This window comes from Pelodiscus sinensis, chromosome 18 (assembly GCF_052426305.1).
Source record: "Pelodiscus sinensis isolate ZL-2025 chromosome 18, ASM5242630v1, whole genome shotgun sequence".
Classification (NCBI taxonomy): Eukaryota; Metazoa; Chordata; order Testudines; family Trionychidae; genus Pelodiscus; species Pelodiscus sinensis.
This window is the reverse complement of record NC_143069.1, coordinates 35,747,353-35,774,543: the sequence shown is the minus strand read 5'-3', so window position 1 is coordinate 35,774,543 and position 27,191 is coordinate 35,747,353. Positions and strand designations below refer to the sequence as shown.

Here is a 27,191-nt window from a genome sequence, read left to right as displayed (position 1 = left end):
CCCAGCACTCTGCTTAGTTTGCCCTCTTCAGTTTTCCAGCCAAAAAACTGCATAGCTCCCAGACCCTGCCCCTCAGCCAGGTGGTCATCTCCGCCTTCTCCCCCCCCCCATCTTCCCCAAGAGACTTATCTGCTCAGGCTGGGACTAGGTGTCTGGGCCAATACACATGTGGGCGAGTCAGTGGGAATCACACAGCGCACTACAGGGGAACCCCGGGTTACAGAGCAGACAGCACCCCCACTACGGCACAGGGGTCTAGAGGGCAGGAGACAAGCAGAGCAGAGCCTCCAGTACGATCAGGCAGGAGATAAAGTTGTCTCAATGGAACTGATGCAGTTTAAATCCAGGTATCAGAAGAGTTTTTCTTGCGCAAGGGTAGGCATTTTTGTAGGGACAAGACAATAGGGCAAAGAGAACAGTGGATTTGCTTATGGGCAGACAGGTGAGACAATAGAGACTGACTAGGGGGATGTTCCAAGGAAAGCTCACAATGCAACTAGGCAGTTTCAGTATTTTGGATAGCAGGATCCATTACTAGAATTGGTCTGATGACAACTAATTTGGGGGTGAGTAAACCTGGGTTCATTAGCATCTGGAGCAGAGATTTCCCATCAGGCCATGCTTCTCTGCTTTCAGTTCAGTGCGGTTCCTGCTTGGGAAGAGCTGGTCTCCATGCTGTAGCCAATGCAGATGAGGCTGGGCTGTTTTCTGAGTCCTATCCCCCTTGTCTGGAGGAGTTGAGCTGGGTCTCCCCTGGCCTTTTCCTTGCTTTGTCTGGGATTCAAGCAGAGGCCTAGGGGAGGGGGTTGTTTTCCCGGAGCTATCACTACCTGGCTCCCCAGGAGCACAGGGCTGGCAGGTAACAATGGGCCCTTGGTCTGACCCATCTGAGGTCCTGCCCCCACTGCACCCCTGTGCCCTCCTGGAGCACTAGAGCACAGGCGGCTGTTGGACTCTCTCTCCACAATCAGGAACAGGAAAATTCTCCCAGCAGAGTCCTGCACAATTCGCCAGGCAGAGCAGGGCTACAGGAAGGAGACCAGGACCCCTTCTCCAGGGCCTCCAGAGGGTTACAACTGTCCCCCAGCTCCTCCCTGCACTGCAGCACCAGGCCCTCGGTGCCATCGCAGGGTCACAGGCTGGCTTCAGTGCCCAGCTCTGGGCTGCCTGCCCAGATTCCTGCATGCCATGGCTAAACCGGCACTTGGCACAGCTGGCAGCAAGCCAGGCACACGGGGCACCTAGGAAAGCCGGTCCCAGCCCTGCAGCAAGCAGAGCTGCAGCAACTCTCCCAGCATACGGGACCCCACTCCCTGGCTGCTCGCTGCCCAAAGCACTGAATGTGCTTCCTTCCCCACTCTGGGCACTGGGCTTGGCTGACCTCAATGCTGCCCCACATCCAGCCCCTGAAGCTCCACACCGAATTGCCCCGAGCCCTGGCATTGTCTCCATTCTGACATGGGGTTAAAATCCTTTATTGGACAAGTCCAGAGTATAAAACGCGGGGGGCGGGGGCAGCAGAAGGGGGGCTAGGCCTTCGTGAGAAGGGTCCAGGGAGGGCCATAGGTAGAGTCCATGGGGACAGGGGACTGTTGGGCCCCACAGGGAGCTGTTCAGGCCTGCCCTGTGGCGAGAGGGGTACATGGGGACAGGAGAGAGGTAGCTGCAGCAATTACCCTTCATGCATGGGGCAGCCCGGGTGTGAGCCGAAGGGGAGATAGAGACACGTGGAGCAGAGGGATAGGGGCCAGCCGGCCCGCCGGCGTGTGGGGCAGAGCTGTGGGGCAGGACAGGGCCAGCCTGCTGGCTCAGAGAGGAGGAAAGGGCCGGCCCGCCGGCATGTGGGGCAGGGTGGGGCCAGCCTGCTGGCTCACAGGGCAGGAAAGGGCCGGCCCGCCGGCGTGTGGAGCAGAGCTGTGGGGTGGGGAACCCCCCAGCTATCTGTGCCACTGGAAGGTCTGATGCAGCCGCTCAGCCTGGCCCTTCAGTTCCTGGATCTCACCCTGGATGAAATCTGTCAGCATCTTGCGCATCTCCACCTGTGGGGCACTGGGGTCAGAGGGCACGGCTTCTGTCCCATCCCCCCAGGATGTGGCCCCTGGCCCAGCTCCACCCCCATGATGTTGCATGCAGACCTAGCTCCACTGCCTCATCCCATCCCCACCCCCAGGCATGCCCCTATCCCTCCAGACACCTCTCATGGCTCCGCAGGCATGCCCGTGCTCTCAAGCACTCTACCCCCCCCAGACACCTGACCCTCTAATCTCCCCCAGTCTCCCTCTCCTTTGGGTCACCCACCCCACACTCCCTGACGCAGCCCCCACTCACTGCAGACTTGTTCTCAGCCTGGAGACGCTCCAACACTGGCCGGACACTGAATGGCTTCCCAATGAGAACAGTGATCCGCTGGGGGGGGACATAAGGGTGAGTGGGGCCCTGCTGCCCCCCCTTCCCCCCAGCACGTGGAGAGGTGATTAACCCGCTCAAGCTACAGTTTATATAGGACCTACAGTAAATGTTAAGCACCAGCCTCCTGCCTTCCCAGCACAGAACGGAAGCCCCCAAGCTCTGAGCCCCCCACTGGAGTTTACATAGGGCCTACCCAGTGCAGCAGATGGAGGAAGGGTTCCACTCCACCCCTCAGGGCACCCAGTACTCACCTGGCCAATGCGGGGCACGTAGGGGGGGGCGTTGGGCAGCACATCGTTCAGACCTGGGGGGAAGGGTGTTACAGATATTGGGGGCTCCAATCAGCCCACAGATTAGCGACCCACCCCAGCGCCCCAGCCCCATGCACCCTGGTCCCTCCTCCCCCGGCTAATGTCCCCATTGCCCCGTCCTCTCCAGCCTGGGACACGAGGCCAAGACAGGTTCCGCTGGCAGCTCTTGTTTGGGGGGGAGGGGGGGGGGGCGGCAGGGGTTAGCACTGGCCACCTGCCAAGGCTGAGCGATGCCCTTGGAGAGCACCCAGAGTGGCAGGGTGTTCACCCAAGCACACAGAGCTGTGGCCAGAAGCCTGCACCCATATGCAAGCCCCGAGCCTTGTAACCACAAGGCACCCTATTGGTGGAGCTCCCCGCCCAAAGACAGCTCCCCCTGAGCCCATGGTCAGACGCTGGCCTCTCTGGATTAACTGTCATGTGCATGGATCCTGGTCCCAACGCTGTCTTGGAGAACAGGCTGGCAGCATGGCTGGTCGCTCCCAGGGGCCTGTGGTGTGAGGCCGGCGATGGCCTGTAGAGCAGCAAGGTGGGTGACCTTGGGACTCTGGGTGGTGCCTGGGGGGACCAGCGAAGCCTCGCAGCACCTAGCCAAGCTGCCCTGGGGTCTGCCTCCAGCAACGCCAGCCCGCTGGGGTCGCCTACCCCATTCTTGCCAGCAGCCCTGATCTAGTAACCCTCATAACCCCTGGGAACCTGGTCACGCCCCCCCAGCGCAGCCTCACCGATGTGCCACAAGGGCAGGATGATGGGGTGCTGCCGGCACTCAGCCAGGAGACGCCCAATCCCTGGGGGCAGAGAGGAGGGGTTAGAAAGGGCAGCCCCCCGCACCACCCTAGTCCCTCTCTCCAACACACTCACCCCACTTGAAGCGCATGAATTCCTGGCTCATGTTCACCTTGCCTGGGGGAAGAGAGAGGGGGCTGGAGGCACAAGGAGACCCCTGCTACCCCTCTAAAAGCCACGTAGGGGAGAGTCCCAGGGCACCCAGTGTCAGGGCCACACACACATTCCCCCATCCCTATGTCCCATAGACACACTAGTGTTCCCTTGAATCAGGGGTTCTTAACCAGTGAGATGCACCTCCCCAGGGGAGGTGTGAAGGGGATACAGGGGAGGTGTGATGTGCCTCTCAGAAAATGTAGCGCAATTGCCTTCTCACTGGATAAAATTCTAAAGTTTAGATTTCTTCATAATTAATATTCTGAATTATAACCTCTAGAGATCGGCACACTATGATAGCAGTGCGAATCAATCAGACCTGTGTGACAAGGCACTACAGTAACAGTACGCCAGCACTGCCGACTCATCTTCAAATGTTACATAACTGTTAGGAAAAGGCTCATTATTCATTTCGGAATCGTAACGGGGTTCGCTCCCCCCACAGCGCCACCAGCCGTCGGACTTGGGAACTAGCTCGGACGGCTGCGTCCAGCAGGATCGCCAGGTCCCAGGGTTCAGGCAGGTCTCAGGGTTCGAGCCGGGCCTTCAGCTCAGGCCAGTCCTCCGAATCGCCAGGCACCCGTAGAGCCTTGGGCTCCTCTAGGTCAGAGGGTCGCCCTGCCGGCCAGCTTGGCCAGGCCTCGGCGGCCCAGGCAGGGAAGCCTTCGCTGGCCTGAGGGAAGGTGGCTGTGGGAGGCCCGGGCCAGGTCTCAGCCTCGTCAGCCAGGAGCTCTGGGCAGACCTCTGTCTCCCTCCAAGGCTGGACCCCGACTGAGCTCCCTGGCAGAGTTCTTATAGTCCTAGCCACGCCCCTTAGCTTCCTGTCAGGAGAGGGGGCGGGGCTAGGCTGTGCAGGAGGGGTGTGAACAGGGAAGGCGTGAAGGTAAAAAGGTTAAGAACCCTCCCTTACACTGAGCAACAGCAGCTTCCCAGCACCGCCCAGTCAGGGGCTCAGGCCTCAGAGCAAGGAGCTGTTAACCACCTAGGACACTGGGCAGCTTAGGGCAGGGGTGGCCAACCCGCAGCTCTTGCTAGTTCTGAGCGTGGCAGCCACGCGGCACATGCACCCCAGCACCTAGAGGGAGAAGCGGGTGGCCGCTCTGGGACCCAGGCATTGGCTGGGCTCTCAGGGAGACGGAGGACACTGAGTTAGAACAGGGGGTGCCTGGCTCTGGGGGAGAGGAGGGGGATTGGGTTACAGCGGGAGGCTGGGGGTGCCTGGATCTGCGGGAGGAAGGGCACTGGGTTATGGCGGGGGGCTGAGGGTGCCTGGCTCGGGGGGGGAGGTGGGGCACTGGGTTATGGCGGGGGGCTGAGGGTGCCTGGCTCGGGGGGAGAGGTGGGGCATTGGGTTATGGCGGGGGGCTGAGGGTGCCTGGCTCGGGGGGAGAGGTGGGACACTGGGTTATGGCGGGGGGCTGAGGGTGCCTGGCTCGGGGGGAGAGGTGGGGCACTGGGTTATGGCGGGGGGCTGAGGGTGCCTGGCTCGGGGGGAGAGATGGGGCATTGGGTTATGACGGGTGGCTGAGGGTGCCTGGCTCGGGGAGAGAGGTGGGGTATTGGGTTATGGCGGGGGGCTGAGGGTGCCTGGCTCGGGGGGGGGGGGAGGTGGGGCATTGGGTTATGGCGGGGGGCTGAGGGTGCCTGGCTCGGGGGGAGAGGTGGGGCATTGGGTTATGGCGGGGGGCTGAGGGTGCCTGGCTCGGGGGGGGGGGGGAGGTGGGGCATTGGGTTATGGCGGGGGGCTGAGGGTGCCTGGCTCTGGGGCTGGCGGGGGGCGGGCGGGGGGAGAGGTGGGGCATTGGGTTATGGCGGGGGGCTGAGGGTGCCTGGCTTGGGGGGAGAGGTGGGGCATTGGGTTATGGCGGGGGGCTGAGGGTGCCTGGCTCGGGGGGAGAGGTGGGGCATTGGGTTATGGCGGGGGGCTGAGGGTGGGCGGGGGGAGAGATGGGGCTGAGGGTGCCTGGCTTGGGGGGAGAGGTGGGGCATTGGGTTATGGCGGGGGAGCTGAGGGTGCCTGGCTCGGGGGGAGAGGTGGGGCACTGGGTTATGGCGGGGGGCTGAGGGTGCCTGGCTCGGGGGGAGAGGTGGGGCATTGGGTTATGGCGGGGGGCTGAGGGTGCCTGGCTCGGGGGGAGAGGTGGGGCATTGGGTTATGGCGGGGGGCTGAGGGTGCCTGGCTCGGGGGGAGAGGTGGGGCATTGGGTTATGGCGGGGGGCTGAGGGTGCCTGGCTCGGGGGGGGGGGAGGTGGGGCATTGGGTTATGGCGGGGGGCTGAGGGTGCCTGGCTTGGGGGGGGAGGTGGGGCATTGGGTTATGGCGGGGGGCTGGGGGTGCCTGGCTTGGGGGGAGAGGTGGGGCATTGGGTTATGGCGGGGGGCTGAGGGTGCCTGGCTCAGGGGGGAGAGGTGGGGCATTGGGTTATGGCGGGTGGCTGAGGGTGCCTGGCTTGGGGGGAGAGGTGGGGCATTGGGTTATGGCGGGTGGCTGAGGGTGCCTGGCTCGGGGGGGGGGTGGGGAGGGAGAGGTGGGGCATTGGGTTATGGCGGGGGGCTGAGGGTGCCTGGCTTGGGGGGAGAGGTGGGGCATTGGGTTATGGCGGGTGGCTGAGGGTGCCTGGCTCGGGGGAGAGAGGTGGGGCATTGGGTTATGGCGGGGGGCTGAGGGTGCCTGGCTCGGGGGAGGGTGCCTGGCTCGGGGGGAGAGGTGGGGCATTGGGTTATGGCGGGGGGCTGAGGGTGCCTGGCTTGGGGGGAGAGGTGGGGCATTGGGTTATGGCGGGTGGCTGAGGGCTGAGGGTGCCTGGCTCGGGGGGAGGGGGGGAGAGGTGGGGCACTGGGTTATGGCGGGTGGCTGAGGGTGCCTGGCTCGGGGGGAGAGGTGGGGCATTGGGTTATGGCGGGTGGCTGAGGGTGCCTGGCTTGGGGGGGAGAGATGGGGCATTGGGTTATGGCGGGGGGCTGAGGGTGCCTGGCTTGGGGGGAGAGGTGGGGCATTGGGTTATGGCGGGGGGCTGAGGGTGCCTGGCTCGGGGGGAGAGGTGGGGCATTGGGTTATGGCGGGGGGCTGAGGGTGCCTGGCTCGGGGGGAGAGGTGGGGCATTGGGTTATGGCGGGGGGCTGAGGGTGCCTGGCTTGGGGGGGAGAGATGGGGCATTGGGTTATGGCGGGTGGCTGAGGGTGCCTGGCTTGGGGGGGAGAGATGGGGCATTGGGTTATGGCGGGGGGCTGAGGGTGCCTGGCTCGGGGGGAGAGGTGGGGCATTGGGTTAGAGCGGGGGACTGAAGCGCCTTAAACTCAAAAGTCTTCACGGATGCAGAACAAGGCAGCCAGCTCAGATGTCATATTTAAATTGCAGGACAAAAAAAGAGTCTGCATGTCCCTGGTTTACATAGTGTTTCTTTACAGAACATTCAAAGGCTGTTCTTTGCCAGGCTGAAGCAAGTGTTCTGAGATACGAGTCTCTCCCTTCTTGTTTTTTAACCTCTCGTATTTGCGTCTGGGACAGACCTGAATTTACAGAAGTATAAAAAAGCCAAAATCTTCATGAGTTTAAACAAGGGGGGGGGGGGAACCATACCAGAGATCAACAAGCTGGAGTGAAACAGGCACCTTCAAATTGTGCGAATTTACTTCTAAGTTCAGTTTAATTAAAATAAAACCCTCGCAGGACATCATAGGGCAGGAGTGTTACATTTAAAATACATAGGGGGATGCTTTTTTGAGTGTGAAAATATCACTGTATTTTTAAAGTTGTTTTTTAATTTGATGATTGTTCCTTGTCAAGTTCTCTGAAGATCTATGGACTGGCCATGAATTTTTTAAGTGACTAGAGACTTTTTTATTGGTTTTTGTCCAAAATGTCCTGTAATGTTATTTTGTCACTGTGGTTTGCGTACTACAGCTAGCTAGCTATAGATATATACAAAGAAATACCGAATACGTGGCTCTTGTCCTCTAGCCACAGCTATTTTGGCTCTTCGTCTCTAACTGGTTGGCCACCCCTGGCTTACAGGGAATATTGACACACACAGACCACCTTGTGCAGCCCCACCACACCCTTTCCCCAGGGCCCTCCATCCCCACCCTGGGCAACCCCACCCCTCCCCCCAGGGCTACAGGGCTCCCCCACCCCCAGCACCACCCCATGCAGCCCAGCCCTGCTCTGTCCCTCACCCCCTGGGCTATGCCCTCCCAGCCTGCCCCATTACCCTCGGGGAAGACGTGCACCCAGTCTCCATGGTTCAGCTTTTCCAGGATGAAATCCATCCCCTTCTGGTACACCCCGTCCCCTGGAAGGGCAAAGCCGTTAGCCATGGCCTGCAGAGTCTCTGGGTACTGGGTGGCTGGCCGGCCAGCCAGCCTCCCCCACTCCTCATGTGCACACAGGCTCCTTCCCCCATGTCATAGACAGACAGCACCCCCAACCCACTTCCTGTGTCCACACTGCTCCCTTCCCACAACATCCAGCCCAGCCAGCCCGAGGGGTCAGAGCCATGGACCATGGCCTGCAGCCCCGCTGCCTCAGTGTTTCCACCATGTCCCCCTGGACCAGCCCCTCCTCCCATGCTCAGCCAGCCCCAACACCCCTCCCCAGGTGTTCCATCCGGCCAGGTCCCCTCCCCCTCACCTCGGCACACAGGAACACACTGCCCTAGGCTGAAGAACAGTGAGTGCAGCTCTTTGGTGAAACAGATGTCGGCCGCTGTAGGAGTCCTGTAGGGGAAGCACAAGACGCATAAGTGGGGGCACCACAATCCCCCGCCCCCTGCAGCACTAATGGCCCCTCCCCCACTGGACAGAGAGCAGCATGGCATGGGACCCCTCTGCACCCCCAAACTGTGTTCACACACCCCACTCACCCAGCGCATCCCCTGGAGGCTGATCTGCCTCCGCCCCCTCCCCGCACCCCTCAAACTGTGCTCACCCCTCAACCCCCCCACACCAGCCCATCTCCCATCAGCTGGCCTGCCTCCGCCCCCTCCCCGCACCCCTCAAACTGTGCTCACCCCCCAACCCCCCCACACCAGCCCATCTCCCATCAGCTGGCCTGCCTCCGCCCCCCCACACCCCTCAAACTGCGCTACCCCCCCACCCATCTCCCCTGTCAGCTGGCCTGCTTCATCTCCCCACCCCCCAGCTCACCAACGCATCTTTTTCAGGTTCCACACATGGCGCAGCTTCAGTATCCCTGGAGGTGAGGAGGGACAATTATTGGGGGATCCCAGCCAGACCCTCCCTGGAGATAACTGCTTGGGGAAGGTATGTTCCCCCCCAAGGGCTGCTCCAACCCAGAACCCTCCACCCCCGCAGCCCCGCCAATGGAGCAGTCACAGGCTCAGCCCCCAGCCCCACCCCAGAGCTGGGACACTGCACGCCGTGGCAAAGTGGGGATTGTATTCGGCATGTTCTGTTGCATGTGCGCTCTCTGGCTCTGCAGTGACCTCGTGTGTGCGCTTCAGCGTCCCTGGGGGGATGGGAATTCCGGAGGGACAGCCTCTCATAACCTGAGCAGACAATGGGGAGACCAGGAAGCAGGACAAAAGCCAGAGGAGGAGCCTGGCTGGGAGTTGAGACCAGAAGCTGGGAGTGCGTCAGACTGGACTGGCTTGGGCACCCCTCTCCCCAAGCTGGGCGGTCCTGGCTGCTCCTGATCGCTTTGTCTGTTCTACACTGTGTCCCTGTTGCCTCAGAACCCTTCTGTTCTCCCTGCCGGCTGAGCCCCACGCCTGGCTGAGGGGGGAGACACAGGGGACTCCCCCACTCCTCAGTGAAAACAGGGTGTGGACCTCAGCCCCCCATAGTCTTACCCCAGAGGTGGGGGTCATCCATGCAGGACTGGTGGTTGGACACAGTGATGAGAGGGATGCCAGGCTGACGACGCTCGACCAGATCATACAGAACTTCCTTGTTATGCACCCGCAGCCGGTTCATGCGCCCTGTGGAGAAAAGGGGGGTAATCAAGGCATGGGGAAGGCAGCCAGGGGAGGCCCATGCTGGTCTCCCCACTGGGAGGGGCATGGGAGAGGGAGTAGGTAGCTGGTGGGGGTATACGTGACAGTGGGAAAGACTGGCAGGAATTGGGAGCGCTGACCTACGTGCAGGTGGGTGTTGGTGTGATCCCCACGTACCACAAATGAGATGACCTGGAGCAGGGGCAGTGAGAAACCCATGGTGGGGGGAGTGACTGGGGCACTGCAGGGGAGTTAGTGCCAGATGTGAGACCTGGGTCAGTGAGACAGGCTGGGGAACCTCAGGGGCGGGGCCCAGGGCACTGGGGGCGGGGCACTCACGGGTCCAGAAGCAGCTGTAGGTGCCCACCAGGCCGGTGACCAAGCGGCTGGCCAAGCTCCAGGGCAGGCGCGGGGCGGGCGGGAAGGGCCAAGGAACCACCAGGGGCATTGCTCCGCCACCTGCGGAAGGCACCGGGTCAGAAGGGGCAGCCCCCGAGCAACCTCCCCCCGCCCCCGAGCAAACCCCCCCGCCGCCACCGCCCCCCGCCCCCGAGCAAACTCCCCCCGCCCCCGAGCAAACCCCCCCGCCGCCATCGTCCCCCGCCCCCGAGCAAACCCCCCCGCCGCCATCGCCCCCCGCCCCCCAGCAACCCTCCCCCCGCCGCCATCGCCCCCCGCCCCCGAGCAAACCCCCCCGCCGCCATCGTCCCCCGCCCCCGAGCAAACCCCCCCGCCGCCATCGCCCCCCGCCCCCCAGCAACCTCCCCCCGCCGCCATCGCCCCCCGCCCCCGAGCAACCTCCCCCCGCCCCCATCGCCCCCCGCCCCCGAGCAACCTCCCCCCGCCCCCATCGCCCCCGCGCAACCTCCCCCCGCCCCCGAGCAAACCCCCCCGCCGCCACCGCCCCCCGCCCCCGAGCAACCTCCCCCCGCCCCCGAGCAAACCCCCCCCGCCCCCCAGCAAAAAACCCCCCGCCGCCGAGCAACCTCCCCCCGCCCCCATCGCCCCCCGCCGCCGAGCAACCTCCCCCCGCCCCCCAGCAAAACCCCCCCGCCCCCGAGCAACCTCCCCCCGCCCCCATCGCCCCCCCGCCCCCGAGCAACCCCCCCCCGCCCCCATCGCCCCCCCGCCCCCGAGCAACCCCCCCCCGCCCCCATCGCCCCCCGCCCCCGAGCAACCCCCCCCCCCGCCACCGCCCCCCGCCCCCGAGCAACCCCCCCCCGCCGCCACCGCCCCCCGCCCCCGAGCAACCCCCCCCCCGCCGCAACCCCCCCCCCGCCGCCACCGCCCCCCGCCCCCGAGCAACCCCCCCCCGCCGCCACCGCCCCCCGCCCCCGAGCAACCCCCCCCCCGCCGCAACCCCCCCCCGCCGCCACCGCCCCCCGCCCCCGAGCAACCCCCCCCCCCCCCGCCGCCACCGCCCCCCGCCCCCGAGCAAACCCCCCCCCCCGCCGCCATCGCCCCCCGCCCCAGAGCAACCCCCCCCCGCCCCTACCTGCCCCGTTCCCGCGGCCGTAAATCGCGTCCGGCCCAGCCTGTCGCAAACGCGGCTGTCGCTCTGCCCCGCTTGGCGGCTCGAAGGACTCGGAGCAGACGAGAGGCGCTGGGTAGAGCGTCCCACTTCCGGGGTTGGGCTACGGACGCGGGCCATGACGTCACAGCGTCGCCTGAGCCTGGGGCTGTTCCCGATGACGTCACGCCGGGGAGCTGTGTGTCGAGGCGTGGCCCCTGAGTTTTGCTGTGAAGTCCCGTGCACACGCGAGTCACGCCCTGTGGGGGCCCCGTGCACACACGCGTGTCAGCGCGTGTCCCGTACACGCGTGTCACGCCCTGTGGGGGCCCCGTGCACACACGTGTGTCAGCACGTGTCCCGTACACACGTGTCACGCCCTGTGGGGGCCCGTGCACACACGTATGTCAGCGCGTGTCCTGTACACGCATATCACACCCTGTGGGGGCCCCGTGCACACACGCGTGTCAGCGCGTGTCCCGTACACGCGAGTCATGCCCTGTGGGGGCCCCGTGCACACACGCGTGTCAGCGCGTGTCCCGTACACGCGTGTCACGCCCTGTGGGGGCCCCGTGCACACACGCGTGTCAGCGCGTGTCCCGTACACGCGAGTCACGCCCTGTGGGGGCCCTGTGCACACACGCGTGTCAGCGCGTGTCGCGTACACGCGTGTCACGCCCTGTGGGGGCCCCGTGCACACACGTGTGTCAGCGCGTGTCCCGTACATGCGTGTCACGCCCTGTGGGGGCCCGTGCACACACGTATGTCAGCGCGTGTCCTGTACACGCGTATCACACCCTGTGGGGGGCCCGTGCACACACGTGTGTCAGCGCGTGTCCCGTACACGTGTGTCACGCCCTGTGGGGCTCCGTGCACACAGGTGTCAGCGCGTGTCCCGTACACGTGTATCACACCCTGTGGGGCCCCGTGCACACGCGTGTCAGTGTGTATTACGTGTCAAGCTGTGTGGATGCCCAGTGCACACACGGTGCATGTCACACACATATGCATCATTTCACGGGTCCGGGGTCATGTATATGAGTGTTGGTTCCCTCTCCCCTGTGGGAACCAGTGGAATTCAGCAGGCCCTGGCAGGGGAAATGAAACCCAGGGGCGGGAGCTGGGGCCATGTGGGTGGAGCAACCAGCGGAATCGGCAGAGAAGAGGGTGAGGCTGGTCTCCAGGACCAGGTTGGGGGTCAGACTGCCCCCCCTCCCACTGCAGGGGAGCTGTCTGGCATGGGGGGGGGAGGGAGAGAGGGGCTCACAGGCTTCCCTCACCTGCCCTCCCCCTGCTTTCTGGCCTGCCCTGGATCCATCCCTGCTTCCCAACTCCTTCTTTCACTTCCTGTCCCCTCCCCCATTTCCCATCCCTGCCCAGGCCCACTGAGCAGACCCAAGGCCCAGTGGGGAGGGGGGGCACTGCACAGGGTGGGCAGCAGCTGAACTGACCGGGTGGGGGGGCTGAGCTGTGGAGCAGGGGAAGGTAAAAGGGGAGCCTCTGGGGGTTGGAGGACAAGAGGGGAGGTGGGGGGGCTCTGGACAGGGTTGTGGCGCACGGGGCGGGGCAGTGACCGAGGGAGCCAGCTGCAGCCCTGTGTCCTGTGGGCAGGGCAGTGCTGAGTGACTGCCTGCTTGTGCTCTCTCAAGGCCTGGTCTGAGAGACCATGGGGCGGCCCCCCCGCCACTACCATATTTGTTGTACTTAAAGTCCTGGGCGTCATTGCTAATACATATAGCAATCAGCACGTATCACATGCACACGATAGATGACACGCACAAGCACGCGCCTACTTGGAAGTAGGAATAAGAGCCTCCGGAAAAGGGCTTTTTTCCGGAGGATCGGGGCCAGTGTAGACGCTCTTTTCCGGCTTTTCTAAAAGCGGCGGACATTTTTATTTAAATCCCCCGCGGATTTCCCTATTGCGATCGCTGAAATTAACATGCCCCTTCCGGAAAAGGGGCCAGTGTAGATGTAGCCCGTGACTGATGATTAATACAGAGATGTATCTCCCTATCCCCCTGCTCCTCCTGCTGCTGTGCCCACGGGGGACCCCCTTCCGGATCTGCACCTTCCACCTGCAACGCTTTGCAGGCCCCAAAGCCGCTAAGCCCCCCATCATGGCCACGCTGGTCAAGGTGAGCCCAGGGCGGGGCGAGCAAGGGGGAGGGGCACCGGGAGACAGAGAAGTGTCTGGGGCAGAGATGGGGGCAGCTATTTGCATATGCACATGTATGCTAATGAGCTGTGCCCACACAGATCATCTCACGCTGCGATATTGCTGTCCTGCAGGAGGTGATGCCAAGGGCCAGGCTGTGCCTGCCCTCCTCCATGCCCTAAACGGGTGGGCGAGTGGGTGCAGAGCAGGGGGGAGGCTCGCAGATGGGACCTCCCCTCACCCTATCCTCTCTTGCCCCCCAGGACTGTGAGCCCTGAGTCCTATTCAGCTCTGAGCAGCCCACCACTGGGCATTGGGCGCTATCGGGAGCACTACGTCTTTGTGTACCAGTGAGAGCCACACGGTTATTGGTACGCATGTTTGTCATTCGTACAAGGGGCACCCGCCGCCCTCCTGCCCAGGCTCCGGCATCCCCCTTCCTGAAGGCACCCGCCACTCCACTGCCCCGGCTCCGGCGTCCCCCACCCTACGGGCACCCGCCACCCCCCTGCCCCGGCTCCGGCGTCCCCCACCCTCCGGGCACCCGCCACCCCCCTGCCCCGGCTCCGGCGTCCCCCACCCTCCGGGCACCCGCCACCCCCCTGCCCCGGCTCCGGCGTCCCCCACCCTCCGGGCACCCGCCACCCCCCTGCCCCGGCTCCGGCGTCCCCCACCCTACGGGCACCCACCACCCCCCTGCCCCGCCTCCGGCGTCCCCCACCCTACGGGCTCCGCCACCCCCCTGCCCTGGCTCCGGCGTCCCCCACCCTACGGGCACCCGCCACCCCCTTGCCCCGGCTCCGGCGTCCCCCCCCCTCCGGGCACCCGCCACCCCCCTGCCCCGGCTCCGGCGTCCCCCACCCTCCGGGCACCCGCCACCCCCCTGTCCGGGCTCTGGCGTCCCCCTCCCTACGGGCACCCACCACCCCCCTACCCGGGCTCCGCCAGCCCCCTTCCCCGGCTCCGCCAGCCCCCTCCCTATGGGCACCTGCCACCCCCCTACCTGGGCTCCAGCTTCCCCCTCCCTACGAGCACCCACCGCCCCCCCACCTGGGCTCCAGAGTCCCCCTCCCTACGAGCACCCGCCGCCCCCCCACCTGGGCTCCGGCGTCCCCCTCCCTATGGGCACCCACTGCCCCCCCACCTGGGCTCAGGTCTGCCATAGGGAAGTCGATGAGTACAGTCAGCCCCACGGGACGAAGGCCGTGGCGGAGGAATCAAGCATGGCCTCCTCCCAATCCCTGCTCTAAGCCGCCCACACCTACAGGTCCAGCCGCACCCAGGTCCTTGACGCCTACATGTACCCAGACGAGAGCCCCGCCAGACCGGACACCTTCAGCCGTGACCCTTTCCTTGCACGCTTCAGCCTGCCTAGCAAGGGTGAGAGGGAGCCTGGGTTTGAGGGGGGAGGAGCTGGGAGCCAGGACCCCCAGGATACCAAGGTCACCCCTCCCTCCCAGCTATTCATCCTGTCTCTGCCCCCAGCGCTCCCAGCTCTGGTGCTTGTGCCCCTGCACATGGTGCCCACGAAGGCCGAGCTGGTGGTGGACACGCTCTACGACGTGTTCCTGGAGCTGCAGGCCCAGTGGGGGGCGCAGGGGAGTGGGGAGAAGGGCAGGGCGAGGAGCCCCTGGCATCTGGTGCTGTCCTCTCCCCCCAGGATGTCATGTTCCTGGGAGACTTCAATGCTGACTGTGGCTACGTGGCGAAGAAGGGCTGGGGCCAAATCCGGCTACGGGGGCCCAGCTTCCACTGGCTGATCGGAGACGCCGCCGACACCACCGTGCGGAGCAGCACGCGCTGCGCCTACGACAGGTGGGGCGGGGCCTCTGACACAGCAGCTGCCCAGGGAGGGGGCGCCGGCGCCTGCCCCCGTAACCCCGTTCTCCCCCAGGATCGTGGTGCATGGTGAGCGCCTGCTGGGCCTGGTGGTGCCCGGCTCAGCCCAACCCTTCGACTTCCCCACCGCGCTGGGACTCACGGAGGCCGAGGTAAGATGCCCTAGCCAGAGCAAACCCCCATAGCTCCCTGGCTGGGCCGAGCGGGCTGCAGCTTGGGTGCCATGAGCCACGCAGCTCAGGCCCAGTGCTGGTGGTGGAGGGTGTGAGCAGGGCCAGCCCGAGCCCTTTTGGCGCCCTGGGCCTGGGCACACGGTGCTGCCCCTGGGGCGCACGGCGCATGCGCTGCCCAGCCGGGCCTGGCCAGCTGGGTTCTGCAGGTGTCCGTCCCTCTGTCTGACAGCACAGCAGGCGCAGCGCCAGGCTCAGGGCATGAATCCTGCCTGTGGGGAAAGGCAGTGGCTGGCAGCCGGCAGGGCAGCTCAGGGTGCCCCAGCAAGCCCCAGGCATCCCCATCCTTCTCTCTCCCTGTCCCGCCAGGCGCTGGAGGTCAGCGATCATTACCCAGTGGAGGTGGAGCTGAACGCCGTCCCGGGGGCACAGCATGGCTGCCCCTGGCGCTGCTGCTGGCCGAGCTGGGGGGCTGGCTCTGACCCCCCGCCCAGTGCATGGAGGAGCCCGGACTCAGATGCTGGGCCCTGCTTTTGTGGGCTCAGGGCTCCCCCCCACTTGCAGAACCCCCTGTGGAGAAGCAGGGATTGCATTCGCCTTATGCTGCATGGGAGTTCTACCGCTCTGCAGTGACCCTGCGTGTGGGCCGCAGTTTCCCCGGGCGCTGCTCCACTCCCTGGATTTGGATTTCGGGGCGGTCCCCCACACACACACTGGCCGAGGCCCTTCGGACCCTGAGCCTGGGACAGGGCGGCCAGGTGACACCTTGTGCCTGGGAAGCAGGATAAAGGCCGGGGGAGGGGCTGAAACCAGGCGCAGTGAGTGGGTCAGGTGGAGCTGGCTTGGGGTGTAGAGATGGGGGCCAGGGCCCTGGCTGTGAGGCCCCATCACCCCGAGCTGGGCTGTCCTGGCTGCTCCTGTCCCTGTGCTGACAAGTCTGGTCTATGCTGTGTCCCTGGGAACCAATAAACCTGTTCTCACTGCTGGCTGTCTGCAGGGGCCTCCCGCAGTGACAGGGGCACAGGCTGCCAGCTTCACCCCATGTCCTTCAGACCCGGCTCCTCCCCAGCCACAGGCCCCAACACCCCACTCGTAGAACCATAGAACCATGGGGCTGGAAGAGACCTCAGAAGGTCAAGTCCAGCCCCCTGCTCTAGGCAGGACCAATCCCAACTCAATCAACCCGGCCAGGGCTTTGTCAAGCCGAGACTTAAACACCCCTAGGGATGGAGACTCCACCCCCTCCCTAGGGAACCCATTCCAGTGCTTCACCACCCACCTAGGGAAATAGTTTTTCCTAATATCCAACCTGGACCTCTCCCACCTCAACTTGAGCCCATTGCTCCTTGTTCTGCATCCGTCACTACTGAGAACAGCCTCTCTCCAGCCTCTTTGGAACCTCCCTTCAGGAAGTTGAAGGCTGCTATCAAGTCCCCCCTCACTCTTCGCTTCTGCAGACTAAACAGACCCAACTCCCTCAGCCTCTCCTCGTAGGTCAGGTGCTCCAGCCCCCTAATCATTTTGGTTGCCCTCCGCTGGACCCTCTCCAATGCGTCCACATCCCTTCTGTAGTGGGGGGCCCAGAACTGGACACAGTACTCCAGACGTGGCCTCACCAGAGCTGAATAAAGGGGAATAATGACATCTCTGGATCTGCTGGCAATGCTCCTCTTAATGCAACCTAATATGCCATTAGCCTTCTTGGCTACAAGGACACACTGTTGACTCATCTCCAGCTTCTCATCCACTGTAACCCCCAGGTCCTTTTCTGCAGAACTGCTACTTAGCCAGTCGGTCCCCAGCCTGTCCCAATGCTTGGGATTCTTCTGTCCCAAGGCCGGACTCTGCACTTGTCCTTGTTGAACCTCATCAGATTTCTTGTGGTCCAATCCTCCAATGTGCCTAGGTCACTCTGGACCCTTCCCTGCCCTCCAGCGTATCCACCTCTCCCCCCAGCTTAGTGTCATCCGCAAACTTGCTGAGGGTGCAATCCATCCCCTCATCCAGGTCATTAATAAAGATATTGAACAAAACCGGTCCTAGAACCGAACCTTGGGGCACTCCACTAGAAACCAACTGCCATCCTGACATCGAGCCGTTGATCACGACCCGCTGGGCCCGGCCTTCCAGCCAGTTTTCTATCCATCTTACCGTCCATTTGTCCATCCACATTCCCTTCACTTGCTGGCAAGATTACTGTGGCTAAAGTCAAGGCATCTCACACCCACTGACTTTCCCACAGCCAGTTACCTCAGCATAGACGCTAATGGGATTGGCCAGGCACGCCTTGCCCTTGGTGAATGACCATTCCTGATCACTTTCCTCTCGAAATGGATTCCTTGAGGATCCCATCAGACGGGCTGGGCTGGGCTGGGGGCAGGGCAGGCTCACAGGCCTGAGAGCTCCTGGGCTGGGTTCAAAGCTGAATAAACGACCCCTCCCTCCCCCCCCCCCCCCCCCCGTGATGCTGGCTGGGAGTCGCTGCAGGCTGGAGCCCAGCACTGCTGTAGTCCCTCGGGGGTGCAGGCCCTGGGGGCCAGAGCAGAGACAGGCAGCTGGGGCCACAGAGAGGGGCAGTCCCAGGAGGCAAAGAGGCTGAGCCCCAGGAAAGAGTGGCCCCCCAAGGAGGAGCCATGGCACTGGAGGGAGCCCCGAGGAGCGGTGGCACTGGAGGGGCCCCCCGTGGAGGGGCCGTGACACTGGAGGGAGGTCCCCCGAGAAGGGGCCGTGGAACTGGAGGGGGGCCCTGAGGAGAGGCCGTGGCACTGGAGGGGCCCCCCCCAGGGAGGGGCCGTGGCACTGGAGGGGGGGTCCCCCGAAGAGGGGCTGTGGCCGTGGCACTGGAGGGGCCCCCGAAGAGGGGCTGTGGCCGTGGCACTGGAGGGGCCCCCGAAGAGGGGCTGTGGCCGTGGCACTGGCGGGGCCCCCGAAGAGGGGCTGTGGCCGTGGCACTGGAGGGGCCCCCCGAAGAGGGGCTGTGGCCGTGGCACTGGAGGGGGGTCCCCCGAAAAGGGGCTGTGGCCGTGGCACTGGAGGGGCCCCCCGAAGAGGGGCTGTGGCCGTGGCACTGGCGGGGCCCCCCGAAGAGGGGCTGTGGCCGTGGCACTGGAGGGGCCCCCGAAGAGGGGCTGTGGCCGTGGCACTGGAGGGGCCCCCGAAGAGGGGCTGTGGCCGTGGCACTGGAGGGGCCCCCCGAAGAGGGGCTGTGGCCGTGGCACTGGAGGGGTCCCCGAAGAGGGGCTGTGGCCCTGGCACTGGAGGGGCTCCCCCAAAGAGGGGCTGTGGCCGTGGCACTGGAGGGCCCCCGAAGAGGGGCTGTGGCCGTGGCACTGGAGGGGCTCCCCCGAAGAGGGGCTGTGGCCGTGGCACTGGAGGGGCCCCCCGAAGAGGGGCTGTGGCCGTGGCACTGGAGGGGTCCCCGAAGAGGGGCTGTGGCCCTGGCACTGGAGGGGCTCCCCCAAAGAGGGGCTGTGGCCGTGGCACTGGAGGGGCCCCCCGAAGAGGGGCTGTGGCCGTGGCACTGGAGGGGGTTCCACCCACTGAGAGCACATGGGCCAAGTGTGGGCACAACCTGTAAGACCATGACACCTTCCCCCTACCCTGGACTCCCAGGTTCCTCCTAGCAACCCTGGTCCTCTCACCCAAGCCCCTCGGACCGGTCACCCCACACTGACCCAGATGCCTGAGTCCAGCTGCTTTATACCCCCACCCTGCCATGCCATTGGATGATGCCTGGTCCCGCCCAACCAGCACCAGCCAATGCGGGAGCCCTGTGCTGCTCCCGCTACACATGCACCTGCTGGGCCACCCATCTCCATGCCTGCCCCCCCAGATCAGGGAATGGACCCAGAAGTCTGGGCTCCCACCCACCCCGCTTGCTCCCTGCCCAGACACCCCGGTGATGGGCCCCAGACATCCAGGACTTGTCCTGCCCCACTTGATTCTGCCAGGCCGCGGCACCTGCTTCCCCCATGGCGGCAGCAGCTCAGGGGCATCCCAAGCAGGCCCCCAGGCCCAGCACCCAGTCTCCAGGGCCTCACTGACCCCGTGACAGTTCTGGCCTTCACAGCAGCCAGTGGCAGCGAGTTCCACAGGCTGACAGCAGCAGGGGGAGAAACCCGTCTTCTATGCTCGACTCCCGCTGCCTGTGCTTCAGGCCCATGTTACACGAGCGGGGAAATCACAACCCCCCACAGCATCTGCCCCTCACTAGTGCCTGGACAGAGGTTCCCCCCCTCAGCTGTACAGCCCTCTAGCCCCTCCCCCCACAGCTGGCTGTATGGCCCACTAGCCCCTCCCCCTGCACCCCATGCCTAGCTAGCAACCTGGGGGGTCCAGTGCCCAGAGCAGAACGTGCTGGATCTTGCTGGGGGGTGACTGCTCACGGGGTTAGCCCCCGCTGCGGGTGAGCAAGCACCCAGAACCCAGGCGTCTGGCACAGCCCGCTGGGTGCTGGGCAAGAGCATGCAGCTGGCATCACAGAAAGGGGGTGCGGCCACCAACCAGAATTGGGCTCCCCGACAGGTGCAGCAGTCGCACGAGCGCAAAGCGCCATTGGCCACGTCTTCCCATCCCTGCCAGCGAGCCCAGGGCAGCCCCTGCAGCCAACTCTGGAGGAGGGGGATGTTCCCCGGGCCCCCTCGCCCGACAGACACAGCCAGAGGGGGGCACGTATCCGGGGCCTCTCAACAGGTTTCCCACTTCTTTCAGTCTCCTGGGGCACCCTGCAGCGCTGTGCCAGGCCCCGGGCCCACGCTGCAAGGGGGGTCAGCCCCCTCACTCACCTCTGCTTCATCAGCTAATTTTCCATCCCTGTTGGGGGGCGGGACTGTAACCCCACAGGAGGGGGCAGCTAGCGAGGCCCAGAGCCAGGCCAGCGGAGGGACCCGGGCTCAGCAGGCAGGGCCCTGGCCCATTAGATGGTGAGCAGGCGGGGAACTGTCCTGTATCCCCTGCAACCCAAGCCACCTGGGTTCTCTCCCACACTCTGGGCAGGGAGTGGTGACCAGTGGTTAGAGCTGCCAGAGCAAGGGGTCCTGGGAGCCAGGCCACGTGGGCTCTGTGAGGCCAGGAGGGGAGGCTCTGGCCCAGTCTAGGCTGTTCTCTCCCCACACGTGCCAGGCCCAGCCAGACAAAGGGCCATCCCAGCTGCAGACTCAGCAGTGAGGGAGCAGCCACAGGCAGGGCAGCCCCAGCCGGGCCACAGACCCTCAGCCACCATGCGCCCTCTGGCTCTGCTGCTGCTCTCGCTGTGCGTGGCCAGGGCCAGCTTCAAGGTCTGCGCCTTCAACGCGCACGGCTTCGGAGAGGCCAAGGCGGGCAACGCCCGGGTGCTGGGCGCACTGGTGCAGGTGAGGGCAGGTGGGGACTGTGCTGGGCCCAGGGCCGTGCTGGGCTCCATGGCTGAGCGGGGGTCTCTCTGCAGATCCTGGGGCGCTGTGACATCACCGCCATGCAGGAAGTCCGGGACGCCAAGGGCAACGCCATGCGGGCCCTGCTGCAGGAGCTCAACAGGTACCAGGCCGGCCCGAATGCTTGGGTCCCACCTGGGCGCTGCAAGGGGAGGGGTCTGCTGGGCAGCGCAGGGGTCATGGCTGGACTTCTGTCCTGGCTGACGAGTGGGAGCTGGCTAGAAATGGGCATGGACAGGAACCAGGACTCCTGCCCGTCAGGGTGGGTGGGCACGTGACATGTCTGCCTCTCCTGGGCAGGTACGACCCGTCGCACAGCTACGCCCAGCTGGGGAGCCAGAGGCTAGGACGCGGCGCCTACAAGGAGCAAATCGTCTTTGTGTACCGGTAAATGGCCCTCAACAGGGAAAGGTCGCGGACCCCCGCCCCCAGCTGGCCCTGGGATCAAATCACAGCCAGCCCCCTGCAGAGACAGCCCCATGTCCCAGATGGGAGCCAGCCCCCCGCAGAGACAGGCCCCATGTCCCAGATGGGAGCCAGCCCCCCGCAGAGACAGGCCCCATGTCCCAGATGGGAGCCAGCCCCCTGCAGAGACAGCCCCATGTCCCAGACGGGAGCCAGCCCCCTGCAGAGACAGCCCCATGTCCCAGATGGGAGCCAGCCCCCCGCAGAGACAGGCCCCATGTCCCAGATGGGAGCCAGCCCCCTGCAGAGACAGCCCCATGTCCCAGATGGGAGCCAGCCCCCTGCAGAGACAGGCCCCATGTCCCAGGGCCAGATGGGAGCCAGCCCCCTGCAGAGACAGGCCCATGTCCCAGATGGCAGCTAGCCCCCTGCAGAGACAGCCCCATGTCCCAGATGGGAGCCAGCCCCCTGCAGAGACAGGCCCCATGTCCCAGGGCCAAATGGGAGCCAGCCCCCTGCAGAGACAGCCCCATGTCCCAGATGGGAGCCAGCCCCCTGCAGAGACAGGCCCCATGTCCCAGATGGGAGCCAGCCCCCTGCAGAGACAGCCCCATGTCCCAGATGGGAGCCAGCCCCCCGCAGAGACAGGCCCCATGTCCCAGATGGGAGCCAGCCCCCTGCAGAGACAGGCCCCATGTCCCAGGGCCAGATGGGAGCCAGCCCCCTGCAGAGACAGGCCCATGTCCCAGATGGGAGCTAGCCCCCTGCAGAGACAGCCCCATGTCCCAGATGGGAGCCAGCCCCCTGCAGAGACAGGACCCATGTCCCAGATGGGAGCCAGCCCCCTGCAGAGACAGCCCCATGTCCCAGATGGGAGCCAGCCCCCCGCAGAGACAGGCCCATGTCCCAGATGGGAGCCAGCCCCCTGCAGAGACAGCCCCATGTCCCAGATGGGAGCCAGCCCCCTGCAGAGACAGCCCCATGTCCCAGATGGGAGCCAGCCCCCCGCAGAGACAGGCCCATGTCCCAGATGGGAGCCAGCCCCCCGCAGAGCCAGCCCCCCGCAGAGACAGGCCCATGTCCCAGATGGGAGCCAGCCCCCTGCAGAGACAGGCCCCATGTCCCAGATGGGAGCCAGCCCCCCTGCAGAGACAGCCCCATGTCCCAGATGGGAGCCAGCCCCCCGCAGAGACAGGCCCCATGTCCCAGATGGGAGCCAGCCCCCTACAGAGACAGGCCCATGTCCCAGATGGGAGCCAGCCCCCCGCAGAGACAGCCCCATGTCCCAGATGGGAGCCAGCCCCCCGCAGAGACAGGCCCCATGTCCCAGATGGGAGCCAGCCCCCCGCAGAGACAGCCCCATGTCCCAGATGGGAGCCAGCCCCCTGCAGAGACAGCCCCATGTCCCAGATGGGAGCCAGCCCCCTGCAGAGACAGGCCCATGTCCCAGATGGGAGCCAGCCCCCTGCAGAGACAGGCCCCATGTCCCAGATGGGAGCCAGCCCCACACAGAGACAGCCCCATGTCCCAGATGGGAGCCAGCCCCCCACAGAGACAGGCCCATGTCCCAGATGGGAGCCAGCCCCCCGCAGAGACAGCCCCATGTCCCAGATGGGAGCCAGCCCCCCGCAGAGACAGGCCCCATGTCCCAGATGGGAGCCAGCCCCCCGCAGAGACAGCCCCATGTCCCAGATGGGAGCCAGCCCCCTGCAGAGACAGCCCCATGTCCCAGATGGGAGCCAGCCCCCTGCAGAGACAGCCCCATGTCCCAGATGGGAGCCAGCCCCCTGCAGAGACAGGCCCCATGTCCCAGATGGGAGCCAGCCCCCCGCAGAGACAGCCCCATGTCCCAGATGGGAGCCAGCCCCCCGCAGAGACAGGCCCCATGTCCCAGATGGGAGCCAGCCCCCCGCAGAGACAGCCCCATGTCCCAGATGGGAGCCAGCCCCCTGCAGAGACAGCCCCATGTCCCAGATGGGAGCCAGCCCCCTGCAGAGACAGGCCCATGTCCCAGATGGGAGCCAGCCCCCTGCAGAGACAGGCCCCATGTCCCAGATGGGAGCCAGCCCCACACAGAGACAGCCCCATGTCCCAGATGGGAGCCAGCCCCCCGCAGAGACAGCCCCATGTCCCAGATGGGAGCCAGCCCCCTGCAGAGACAGGCCCCATGTCCCAGATGGGAGCCAGCCCCCTGCAGAGACAGGCCCATGTCCCAGATGGGAGCCAGCCCCCTGCAGAGACAGGCCCCATGTCCCAGATGGGAGCCAGCCCCCTGCAGAGACAGGCCCATGTCCCAGATGGGAGCCAGCCCCCTGCAGAGACAGGCCCCATGTCCCAGATGGGAGCCAGCCCCCTACAGAGACAGGCCCATGTCCCAGATGGGAGCCAGCTCCCCACAGAGACAGGCCCCATGTCCCAGGGCCAGATGGGAGCCAGCCCCCCATAGAGACAGCCCCATGTCCCAGGGCCAGATGGGAGCCAGCTCCCCACAGAGGCAGGCCCCATGTCCCAGGGCCAGATGGGAGCCAGCTCCCCACAGAGGCAGGCCCCATGTCCCAGGGCCAGATGGGAGCCAGCTCCCCACAGAGGCAGGCCCCATGTCCCAGGGCCAGATGGGAGCCAGCCCCCCACAGAGACAGGCCCCATGTCCCAGGGCCAGATGGGAGCCAGCTCCCCACAGAGACAGGCCCCATGTCCCAGGGCCAGATGGGAGCCAGCTCCCCACAGAGACAGGCTCCATGTCCCAGGGCCAGATGGGAGCCAGCCCCCCACAGAGGCAGGCCCCATGTCCCAGGGCCAGATGGGAGCCAGCCCCCCACAGGGACAGGCCCCATGTCCCAGGGCCAGATGGGAGCCAGCTCCCCACAGGGACAGGCCCCATGTCCCAGGGCCAGATGGGAGCCAGCTCCCCACAGAGGCAGGCCCCATGTCCCAGGGCCAGATGGGAGCCAGCTCCCCACAGGGACAGGCCCCATGTCCCAGGGCCAGATGGGAGCCAGCTCCCCACAGAGGCAGGCCCCATGTCCCAGGGCCAGATGGGAGCCAGCTCCCCACAGAGGCAGGCCCCATGTCCCAGGGCCAGATGGGAGCCAGCCCCCCATAGAGACAGGCCCCATGTCCCAGGGCCAGATGGGAGCCAGCTCCCCATAGAGACAGGCCCCATGTCCCAGGGCCAGATGGGAGCCAGTCCCCCACAGAGACAGGTCCATGTCCCAGGGCCAGATGGGAGCCAGCCCCCCACAGGGACAGGCCCCATGTCCCAGGGCCAGATGGGAGCCAGTCCCCCACAGAGACAGGTCCATGTCCCAGGGCCAGATGGGAGCCAGCTCCCCATAGAGACAGGCCCCATGTCCCAGGGCCAGATGGGAGCCAGTCCCCCACAGAGACAGGCCCATGTCCCAGGGCCAGATGGGAGCCAGCCCCCCACAGAGACAGGCCCCATGTCCCAGGGCCAGATGGGAGCTAGCCCCCCACAGGGCCAGGCCCCATGTCCCAGGGCCAGATGGGAGCCAGCTCCCCACAGAGACAGGCCCCATGTCCCAGGGCCAGATGGGAGCCAGCTCCCCACAGAGGCAGGCCCCATGTCCCAGGGCCAGATTGGAGCCAGCCCCACATAGAGATAGGCCCATGTCCCAGATGGGAGCCAGCCCCCCACAGAGACAGGCCCCATGTCCCAGGGCCAGATGGGAGCTAGCCCCCCACAGGGCCAGGCCCCATGTCTCAGGGCCAGATGGGAGCCAGCTCCCCACAGAGACAGGCCCCATGTCCCATGCCCTGACTCCCCACCCTGGGGCCACTACCGCTCAAGGGAAGCCCCATGCAGGCCCTGACCCCGCTCTTCTGTGGCAGGCTGGACACAGTGACAGTCACTGACTGGTGCCAGCTGGGAGAGGCCAGAGACTTTGCCCGCAGGCCTTTTGCTGCCCGCTTCTACGCACCCAGGACAGGTGGGTTCCTCCTACCAACCTCTCCCCCGAATTCCACCATCCAGCCTCAGGCAGGACCTGTCTGCCTGCCCCGAGAGCCTTCCTTTCCCCAGGCTGGGGCACCCACAGCACCGGGAGCCGGGCAAAATCAGGCCCCACCTAACAGCTCTCCCCCTCCAGCCATCAAGGACTTTGTGCTGCTCTCGCACCACACCAGCCCCCGGGACGCACCCCACGAGATTGACCAGCTCCACCGGGTCTGCCAGGAGCTGAGCCAGCGCTGGGGAACCCAGGTAGGGGGAGGCGAGAGGTGGGAGAGAACTGGGGTGGTGTCAGCCCCCATGAAGGGAAGCCAGGTGTTAGCAGGGAGGGGGGGGGGGGTGAATGACTGCTAGCCCCAAGGGGAAGGGAGCCAGGGATTTGGGGGGGGGCAGTTGTCAGCCTCAGGGAGATAGGGATGGGGGGGAGCTGTGTCAGCCCCAGGGGATGGGAGGGGAGCCAGAGGTTGGGGGGTGGCTGTGTCAGCCCCAGGGGATGAGTAAGGGGCCAGGGATTGGGGGCAGCTGTCAGCCCCAGGGGATAAGGGGCCAGGGATTGGGGGCCGCTGTGTCAGCCCCAGGGGATGGGAGCCAGAGGTTGGGGGGCGGCTGTGTCAGCCCCAGGGGATGAGTAAGGGGCCAGGGATTGGGGGCAGCTGTGTCAGCCCCAGGGGATGGGAGGGGAGCCAGAGGTTGGAGGGCGGCTGTGTCAGCCCCAGGGGATGGGAGGGGAGCCAGAGGTTGGGGGGCGGCTGTGTCAGCCCCAGGGGATGAGTAAGGGGCCAGGGATTGGGGGCGGCTGTGTCAGCCCCAGGGGATGAGTAAGGGGCCAGGGATTGGGGGCGGCTGTGTCAGCCCCAGGGGATGAGTAAGGGGCCAGGGATTGGGGGCAGCTGTCAGCCCCAGGGGATGAGTAAGGGGCCAGGGATTGGGGGCAGCTGTCAGCCCCAGGGGATGAGTAAGGGGCCAGGGATTGGGGGCAGCTGTGTCAGCCCCAGGGGATGGGAGGGGAGCCAGAGGTTGGGGGGCGGCTGTGTCAGCCCCAGGGGATGAGTAAGGGGCCAGGGATTGGGGGCGGCTGTGTCAGCCCCAGGGGATGAGTAAGGGGCCAGGGATTGGGGGCAGCTGTGTCAGCCCCAGGGGATGAGTAAGGGGCCAGGGATTGGGGGCGGCTGTGTCAGCCCCAGGGGATGGGAGCCAGGGGTGCAGGTGGAAAGGGCAAGGAGTCATGTCAGGCTCGGAGGAATGGGAGGGGAGCTAGGCATTGGGTGGGCAGTCAATGGCAAGGGTGCCAGCTGTTGTCGCTTCCCTCCCATGCTCTGCCCCCCAGAACGTGATGGTGCTGGGAGACTTGAATGCAGGCGGGACCTACATCCCACCTGGCGCCTGGGGGTCCATCCGGCTGCGCTGGGATCCTGGCTTCCACTGGCTGATTGGGGACGGAGCGAACACCACAGTGTGCGCACGAACCTGCTGTGCCTACGACAGGTAGCGGGCACCCAGGCCCCGAGGGAAGGACAGTTTCTCCAGCACAGGGAGCTGGCAAAGGTTATCAGTTAAGCTGTGGGGGAAGGAGACTGCATCTGTCCTCCCTTCAGGAGCACCCCCCGGCTCAGCTGCCCCACAGGGCCTATTCTCAGGGCAGCCTCCCTCACCCCTGCTCCCTTTGCCCCCAGGATTGTGGTGCAGGGGGACGAGCTGCTCCAAGCTGTGGTGCCTGGCTCAGCCAAACCCTACAACTTTGCCAGGAGCCTAGGGCTGTCAGAGGAGGAGGTAAGCAGGAACCTGCAACTGCCGCCCTCTCTCCCCCCCCAGCACAGCTAAGGGGCAGAAAGGGAGTGAAGATCACTGGGCAGATACAGGACTGTGGGGTGGGGGGGGGTGACACTCATTCTCTCCAGGTGGGGGAAAGGGGAGTGCTAGAGGTCAGGATTCCTGGGTTCTCACAGCTCAGTGAATTAGCAGGAGTTTGGGGAGGGGGGGCGCGTATCAACAACCCAAACTTCTGGGCTCTCTGAACAAGCTAGGGGGCAGGGGTGACTCATTTTCTCCCAGCTGGAGGGTCTCCCCCACTTAACCATGCCCCTGCTGATTTCTCCCTTCCCCACAGGCACTGCA

General features: G+C 65.3%; 2 protein-coding genes across 8 annotated transcripts; one reads left to right on the top strand and one right to left on the bottom strand.

The window, feature by feature from the left end:
• Positions 1-1,459: 1,459 nt before the first annotated feature.
• Positions 1,460-11,242, bottom strand: TAFAZZIN (tafazzin, phospholipid-lysophospholipid transacylase). 7 transcript variants are annotated; one of them, XM_089770279.1, is made up of 11 exons: positions 11,112-11,242; positions 9,956-10,075; positions 9,473-9,601; positions 8,808-8,853; positions 8,293-8,378; positions 7,874-7,954; positions 3,582-3,623; positions 3,446-3,508; positions 2,661-2,713; positions 2,329-2,406; positions 1,460-2,039 (listed from the first exon to the last, which is right to left on the bottom strand). In XM_089770279.1, exons 2-11 carry the CDS (start codon positions 10,062-10,064, stop codon positions 1,938-1,940), a joined length of 789 nt encoding a protein of 262 aa, XP_089626405.1. In that variant the 5' UTR covers positions 10,065-10,075; positions 11,112-11,242; the 3' UTR covers positions 1,460-1,937. The 7 variants fall into 7 exon arrangements, with proteins under 7 accessions (XP_089626405.1, XP_089626406.1, XP_089626409.1 ...); XM_089770280.1 differs by having other exon boundaries at positions 11,116-11,233; XM_089770283.1 differs by lacking the exon at positions 2,329-2,406.
• Positions 11,243-13,634: 2,392 nt separating this feature from the next.
• On the top strand, positions 13,635-26,897 carry DNASE1L1 (deoxyribonuclease 1 like 1). The gene is made up of 10 exons (XM_089770466.1): positions 13,635-13,655; positions 14,552-14,664; positions 14,945-15,099; positions 15,179-15,275; positions 20,719-20,807; positions 21,005-21,091; positions 24,959-25,056; positions 25,216-25,328; positions 26,335-26,561; positions 26,750-26,897. Exons 3-10 carry the CDS (start codon positions 14,951-14,953, stop codon positions 26,895-26,897), a joined length of 1,008 nt encoding a protein of 335 aa, XP_089626592.1. The 5' UTR covers positions 13,635-13,655; positions 14,552-14,664; positions 14,945-14,950.
• Positions 26,898-27,191: the final 294 nt, after the last annotated feature.

Excerpts from the sequence above, each read along its gene's own strand:
- TAFAZZIN (XM_089770279.1), bottom strand. The coding sequence starts at position 10,064 with ATGCCCCTGGTGGTTCCTTGGCCCTTCCCGCCCGCCCCGCGCCTGCCC. Across the intron at positions 9,602-9,955 it reads CTACAGCTGCTTCTGGACCC|GGCGCATGAACCGGCTGCGG; the intron begins GTGAGTGCCCCG and ends TTTTCTCCACAG. Across the intron at positions 3,624-7,873 it reads GGTGCACGTCTTCCCCGAGG|GCAAGGTGAACATGAGCCAG; the intron begins GTAATGGGGCAG and ends CTCTTCCCCCAG.
- DNASE1L1 (XM_089770466.1), top strand. The coding sequence starts at position 14,951 with ATGTTCCTGGGAGACTTCAATGCTGACTGTGGCTACGTGGCGAAGAAG. Across the intron at positions 21,092-24,958 it reads CAAATCGTCTTTGTGTACCG|GCTGGACACAGTGACAGTCA; the intron begins GTAAATGGCCCT and ends CTTCTGTGGCAG. Across the intron at positions 25,057-25,215 it reads CTTCTACGCACCCAGGACAG|CCATCAAGGACTTTGTGCTG; the intron begins GTGGGTTCCTCC and ends CTCCCCCTCCAG.